This window comes from Silene latifolia, chromosome X (assembly GCF_048544455.1).
Source record: "Silene latifolia isolate original U9 population chromosome X, ASM4854445v1, whole genome shotgun sequence".
Lineage (NCBI taxonomy): Eukaryota > Viridiplantae > Streptophyta > Magnoliopsida > Caryophyllales > Caryophyllaceae > Silene > Silene latifolia.
In genome coordinates, this window is record NC_133537.1 from 121,054,165 (window position 1) to 121,062,428 (window position 8,264).

The 8,264-nt window shown below is 42.6% G+C and overlaps 1 protein-coding gene across 1 annotated transcript; it reads right to left on the reverse strand.

Annotated features, from left to right (window-relative positions):
- Window positions 1-1,931: 1,931 nt before the first annotated feature.
- Window positions 1,932-3,074, reverse strand: LOC141618220 (uncharacterized). Its single transcript, XM_074435328.1, has one exon. It carries the CDS (start codon window positions 3,072-3,074, stop codon window positions 1,932-1,934), a length of 1,143 nt encoding a protein of 380 aa, XP_074291429.1.
- Window positions 3,075-8,264: the final 5,190 nt, after the last annotated feature.

Below are 8,264 nucleotides of genomic sequence, written 5' to 3' on the forward strand. Positions count from 1 at the left end.
GATTTGATCATTACCATTTACAGACGGCTGGGGTTGACCATTAACGCTTCCGTGACTAGTTCCCACCATTTTGTAACTGAGGATAAGAGATCGATGACGAATCAAAACACGATCGACCATTTTCGCACACTTACTCAAAAAGACTCGACTCGTGAAGTGGGCGTGTGCCACTTTGTCAAGTGAGGTTTGAAAATGATAAATTTTGAAATGTTTGTCCTAGACAACTGTATTATAGTTGTAAGAGTGCTGACTCGAAGTGAGGTTTGAAATGGGTTTGAGGCCCGAATTTTGACTGGATATTTGGATAGAGTTTCAGCTTATACTACGCTATTTTAGGCCATTTTCGAAAATATTTACATTTTGAAAAGGATTTTGTTTTACAAAATTTCGTCATGGTTATGTTTACAAAATGGTGATCACGTATATGGTACAAACATACATATGGGCATTACAACAGTGTGCTGAGTGCATTTAAAGAGTTTTGGCTTAAAAAGGTGGGTTGCCATACCAAGCAATCAAACCCAGGTATGTGGAGAGGTCCGTGCGAAACATGAGTAAGGTCGGTTCCTAGTCCATTTCCTCGAGTAGTGAAAGCTCTTGATACAAACATGAGTATATACCACGGTATGATTGACGTCAATCGTTATCCATCTTTAGGCCCAGATAAGAATTTGGACCGTCCAGGCGGGACGATTGGTCGAATGGGTTGGGTTAGGGCCTACGAAGACCAAATGAAACGACCTAAGAAGGTCGAGTATTGAAAACCGACAACAGTCTCGTATAAACTATTCCCTAACCCAGTTCAAGTTTCACCCTGAGTAACACGTAAGTGTATCATCCCCAGCAGAGTCGCCAAACCGTGGACATGGGCCTCCCGCGCGTTGGTCTTGAGGCGGAGACACTTCTCCCACGGAACCTTGGGTTTGCCAAATCACGTCATTGTCCGTTACCGATTTGTGAGGCATTGAAACTGGTGAAAGGTTGAATAAGCCTGCATTTGTGGAGTCGCCACCAATTTATTGTGGAAAAATGGGAAATCGTTCGAATACCTCGTGCCATGTCAAGACACAAAGTAGTGACATGAACACTAAGAACTCGTTACCTTTAGCATTCTATGTCTAGAATGACTCTCGAAGATGCCAATGGACACGGATGTCCAGAGATAACTGGAGTAAGGGGTGAGGGTACGTATTAGGAAGCTCTTTAGTTGAACACCTAATCCCGCCCGCCTCGATAACGGCCTCTACTAATGATTAGGGAAATCGTTCATATTTGATATGTCGTCGATGTAATGCATGCAATGCAACAAATAATAGATTAATCCTAGCATGTTAATTAAACTATGTCGGTTAACACGTAATTTAGCACTCAAATTGGTCGAAGTGGATGTTAGATTCATTAAATGTGAAAAATACAATATAAATCATACATAATAATAATAAATAATGAAATACAATAGTTAAAATTACAAATATTACAATGATTACAAAGCTTATTTGATCTACGTTAAAAGCACGCTCAAAATGGGATTAAGAAGAAAATAAAGAAAATAAAATTAGAAATAAAAGTATGAAAACTATGTCAGATTAGGAGCAATAATACGATTAATAGTTAATTTAATACATAATTAGGAGCTACGTCAAAGCGAGAAAGAGTTCAGGGACAGAAACCAACCCAGAGCAAGCGCAGTATCTGCTGCGTCCTTTGGAAGAGGCGCAACTCTTCCTGCGTCTGTTCTTGAGCTGGGCTCTGTCTGTGAAGTCAGAACCGCGGATTGTTAATGTTCATTGGTAACTTTAGGGTCGATTATTGATATTATTTTGGTGGAATGTTAATTTGATTAATTAATAATCAACTGTTACAAGCATTTCACCACCTTACAACACTTTACTGACCCACCTCTTTGCCAGACACACACAAATTAAGACTTCCTATTGCAAGCAGCTAATTCGCTGACACCACTCAGTATCTAATCTATGAGGGACAGACCATATTTTCATGCTTGCTCGCACTTTAACTTGTTGTTGCACCTGTTTCAGAAGCACCCTAGGATGCCAGACTGCTTGTTCCACTCGACAAAGATTTCTCACCCTCCATATCTGATAGATCAAAGCTACAACCACCATATGCATCAGCTTATTTTTCAACAGAGATCTGAACTTTAATCTGCAGCACCAAGTAATACAATCCCTGACTGGAATCTCACTGTCTAACCAGTAATTAACCAGAGCCAAGCACATTTGACTATACTTACATCCAAAGAATAAGTGTTCTGACGTCTCAGGAAGCTCACCACACAGATCACAATCTCCATTAGCGATAACCCCAAACCTCACCAGTCTATTCTTAGTAAGTAATCTACCCAGAACATACAACCAGGAAATGAATGAGTGTTTTAGACTTGTCATTCTGTTCCATATGACAGGGTACCACCCCACCTTCTCTTGCTCACCGATTAACCATTTATATCCTGCAGCAGGCCTGTATACATCACCATCAACCCCCCAGAAACCTTCCTCAAAGCCTGGTTTCATCTTCTCCTTCACTTTGCAAATTTGTCGCCATGTCCAACTAGTATTAACAGTAGGTTGGTACTCAAACCAGTCCTGTTGCTTGATATAAATATGATGCACCCAACGAATCCATAAATGATCCTCCTTACAAGCCACCCACCAAGTATATTTTCCTATCAAAGCAGTGTTCCAAACCAGGCTGTTAGTGACACCCAATCCTCCCTTCCTCTGATCCATACAGACTCTCTCCCAAGACACAGAAGGGGCTTTATGATACTTATCAACTCCTTCCCATAAGTAATTTCTGCAAATACTCTCAATCCTTTTAATAATACCCATAGGAATAATGAAGATCCTTGCCCAGTAAGAATGTATCTGAGTCAGTACATACTTAACTAGAACTAATCTGCCCGCATAACTGAGCTTTCTAGACCCCCATCCTCTAATCTTATCCACCATCCTCTCCACCAGTTTAGAGCAGTCCCCAATAGATATCCTCTTGTAGGAAATAGGAATCCCAAGATACCTAAAAGGGAAACTGCCCAGCCTGAAACAAGACATCCATAGAACCACCTACAAGTTCTCCCCTTACAACCCATTACAAAAAATTTCAGACTTATCCCTATTCATTTCAAGACCTGATGCCACTGAAAAAGTAAGGAATTGTAACACCCCCATATTCAGAGGAGCCTTAACTAGGCCTTCCTTAGCATATAAGGGCATTACCATCTCGGTTGCCCGAGGATAGTAATAATCAAATGTCGATAAGAGAACTATTATGTTATATTACAAGTGAATTAAAACCAACAACGATATAAAAGATACAACTCAAAGAATACTCTCTAAAGCTATCGAATCTCGTGAAGACTCATCCCTGCTCGGACTCCAGCTATCAACAACATCAACACCTGCTAAGACCGACTGCTCACCATAAGAGATCACGGCAGATACATAACAAACAAAACAACCACACAAGGTCAGTACTGAGATGAGACACGACAAAATCAACTACAACTATCAACACCATACGACGCTATCAATCTCACACACAATCACAATAATCCAAACAACCTCTGTCACTGACTGTCCACTGGACCAGCCCTGCTAGTGGGGGACCGCAGCCGTACCTACCAAATCCCCGCTCATCATACCGAGCGATAACCCTGTCCATTAATGTGCACATCTCCTTCCATGGCGGGTGCCACGAAGGGCGAAACTAGGGCGTGAAGCCACTCCCGTAAGTGACTCCACTCAGCCGAGAACGCATCTCGAGAACCAGAGACAAACAATCACAGACAGCTGCAACGCAAAACCAACAAACTGTATATACTAACCAACCACAACATACACACTGCCACACAACACAGCCACAACACAACAACAATGATACCACTACCGACACACTAGACTATCCACAGAAACTGAGTAGGCGAACCTACCTTTAAGCAACTGCAACCAATCCATGCCAACATATGACATATCCAGCAATCAAGTAAAGCCTATAACCACAACACAACATCTATTACTACCAAGCAAACCCTAACTGCAAATATGAGGATACGGATGATGATTATGACATACCTACAAGGAGAAACCCGGCAAAAGACCGCTACGCGACTCAAGTGACGCTCTCCTAAGGCACAAGGATTTTCAAAAGGCTTCCATGGAGGTTTTATGGTGAAGGGAAGGGAAAGAGGCGACCAAAGGATAGGAGGAAAGTGACGGAAATGAATTGCGGATATAACAAAACGCGATATAAAACCCTCGCTGAAAACTCGGTACTCGATCGAGTACCTCACATACTCGATCGAGTGACCCCTTACTCGACCGAGTAACTACGCTACTCGATCGAGTAGCCTCTACTCTATCGAGTACCACTCATAACTCGTAACCCAAGATGGCTTTGGCACGCACTTCTAAGAACTATTCCCGCTCCCAAGGTCAGTCAACGCTGGTCAAAGGGGCCCTAAAAGGGCGGGTATTACAGTCTTCCCCCCTTAAAAAGAACTTCATCCCCGAAGTTCAACTCACCTATCTCAACGCATAAGACACGGGAAAAACACGACATCACCATTCTTCCTATTCAAGTCATTACTCCCCTGAAACACCATCCCCCATGTCATCATCATCACCGTCTAACGCTCTATTCATACATATATATATCGACTCTTCCAACTATCATACAAACATTATCATCATCAACTGTCACTCTATATGTATACTTCAACTCTTACAAGCTATCATATATAAAACATCAATCTCGCAATACGAACCAACACAAACAATGATTACCCATCACATGATTACAACTATCAACCCGAAACATATCTCATATCAAATTCATGCTGCACAGCTAATACCACCATGTTACTCAACAATGCGATTCTATTACGACACATTGCACCACAACTATCTCCTTATGACCGTCCTTTAAAACATACTATCACATTCACTTCAATGAACTAAAGTAACCACTTACACTTCATATAAACAATGTGATCAAAGTACTAGAAAATTTGTAAATAAACAACAAAGCATTATAAACGAACGACAACATTAATTCAAAAATCAGCCTTTTTATTTTGCGACATTACTCTTCCCCCCTAAAAAGAAACTTCATCCCCGAAGTTCACCACCAATATTACCACACATATTACCTATTACTTGCATCCTAACATAAATTAGAACCATATAATTTATTATGGACATTACGCCCTAAGCATATACTCGTTAAATTAGAAATCATACACAAACCACCGGAATAACTAGCCGCCGTCGATAAAGCATGTTAATATCGTATGCACAAATGTATGAAAACATGTAACTTCGATGGATAGATAGTAATATGGCATATGTAATATTAAAACAACAAGAAACCGTCACCACTTAACTAATTGTGACAAACATGCATATAAAACCGAAGTGCGGCTTCCAACATATGAAATTAACGGTTCAAAGGTGTTACTACACACTAATAACCCCATTAAACATCAAACTTGCAATTATAAAACAACTGCACCTTTTTAATTTTCGAAAACCTCCTGTAACAGTGCTACTCGATCGAGTATGTAGTGGTACTCGATCGAGTGCCATGCTACTCGATCGAGTGTCTTGGCTACTCGATCGAGTAGCCCAAAGATCGTAAAGCTTTATTTCCTTCTTTTTCTGTGACTACTCGATAGAGTACGGGTACTGTCGAGTACCTACAGGCCAAAATGCCTTATAAAACCTGTCATAAACCAAGATATATATACATATCCGTTATATAACTCGAGTCGGGATGACTCCCCGACTCCCAACATCCTGCAACAAGGTCAAATATCAAATCCGGTCTTATGGCCAACAATACAAGTCCATAAACCAAGTTTCAATGAAAACAACTACCAACATCTAACAATGCTACCAACATCTAAAACCAACGACCATAAACAGAGATAAAACAAGGAGCATCACTCCTCCTGTTGTTGCTGCTGCTGCTCAACCATCACCTCATCACCACCACCACCGCCAGAAGTACCCGCTTCCGATGACCCAATACCCGCATCCACTTCTGCTCCGGCTCCCGGACTCACGTACCATGGGGTCAAGCCACCGTAGGCAAAGGACTGAGGTGTCCCCCATGTCGACTGATCCACCCCGTAGGAGTGGAAAACCCCACTATAGTCCCCAACTCCACTCCACCAAACCGGATGCGGTCCCTCGGTCCTTATCCCCTGAGTGTACGCCATCTCGTGCATGTTCCTGAGTGTCAAAGTAGATGACACTCTCTCTGCCAAGTAGCTAGATCGTGTCTCCGGGGTGTCGAGGTAAGGGTAGCACGGAAAGGGTGCTGCTGCTGCTGCTGTGGTGCTACCGGCCGTGGCCTAGTCTCCGCGGTCCTCTCCCTCACTCGACGGGGTCCTCTCCCCAACCTGGGCCTCTCCTCCACCACTACCGCCGCGTTCTCGCCCTTCTTCGGCTCGGGCATCACCTCGAGGATCGTGTCGTCGATGAGATAGGTCTCCAGCTGGCGAGGTCTATCAACATCCTCCTCCTCCTCCTCCTCATCGGAGTCTACAGACACAACCGCCGGCTTTAAAGGCTCCGTCTGTGGGAGGTGCTCAGGAGCCGGGATCCCCATCCAGCTCATCCCCCACACTCTCCAGGCTAGGCTCCTGTCAGCCAAAGTTCTCAACCACTTCAGGTCGAGATAGTAGTCACGGTCCATAGTAGGCACTGTGGTAGCTATAGGCACATACTCCGAAGAAGCCTCAAAGGAGGTTAGCTTTTCAGCTAACCGAGTGGCGATAGCGCCACAACTCAAGTACCGGGACGAGGCAGTAGCCATCAAGGCAAGGGCAGCACAGACCATGGAAGGAGCATTAAAGACCACTTTCTGGCCCCGCCGGGTTGAGGTAAGACATCGAAGCAACACCTCATGATTATTCGGCCATCGATATCCGGTCTATCATAAAGGAGGTTCGAAAGAGAACGGAGAAAGACCCTCAAGGTAACATGCCGAACGTCATTAATCAACATGTTACTTGAGGTGGGAGCTGGCTTTCCAGTCAGACAAGGCATTAGGCGGCAGACACCGCACTCAGTAGGAATATCAGTGATAAAATCATTGGGAGGCTTGGCCAACCCAAGGTGAGATGCAAAAAGATCCATAGTCAACAGGAAACTGGTGTTCATCAACCTAAACTCAACGGTTTGGGCAACGGGGTCATAGTTAAAGGAGCTCATAAACTCCAAGGTACGAAAAGGGTATGTATGTTTCCTCAGCCTATACAAACCCAAAAAGCCCAGAGTCTCGAATATGTGACGGACATCCGTCTCTATTCCCAAATCCTCCAACAAAGTAGTATCTATACACCTCGTCGGTCTCATTTTGCATTTTTGCAAAACCACAAAACGCTATCGCTGTTTGAAGTCTACAAACACAACAGAAGGGTACTCCGGAGCTGCGGGTACCACGGGTCCACTCCCTTCCCCAATCTCAGGTTGAGTGACCCTCCCGCGTTTACTGTGACGGGTTCCTACGTTCGGTCTCGGCATCTGTGTTCAGTATATTACTTAAGCAACTTGCATAAACATGTAAAGCATATACTTTCCGCAATTTGGATTTACATACTCAGCTAAGTACACCAATTCATCGACAAGTTCGACATGTGAAGCACATAATTCATGCCATTAAACTTTGAATACTCAGCTAGGTACACACATTCACCAACAGTTTCCTCAATTTGATATATAAACTCAGTTTATAGTTACTCATAAACCATAGTTGTGAAAAATTTATCATGGTTAATACACATGCTCAACCAATTCCAACAACCTAGCATGATTCTAAGGCTACTCCATAACATTCTTAATAACATGTGAGGCAATTGTACAAGCTCATGGAAAAGTAATTTAGGACATATCATCATCGCCTTCAATGTTAGAAACAAACAACTCAATTAAACTTGTCAGACGGTCTCTACAGCTGTAACAATTTTGGCATATTTTCCATCAATTATCATTACTACTATCATATTGAAGTTCAACCTTTACTTAAACAGTCATATACAACACCAAATTCCAAATATAGATCACGAATTTCCATTTGAGGCACTTTTAAGACGGAGTTTTAAAGCAACTTTCTAAGGTGAAAATCATCAAAATCCATCCTTCAACATGATATAAACAATGTATAATACTCAATTCCATCATCTAATCAATGTAAAACAATCAAAAATCAATTTCAATTTTTGTAACCCTAGAAATTTC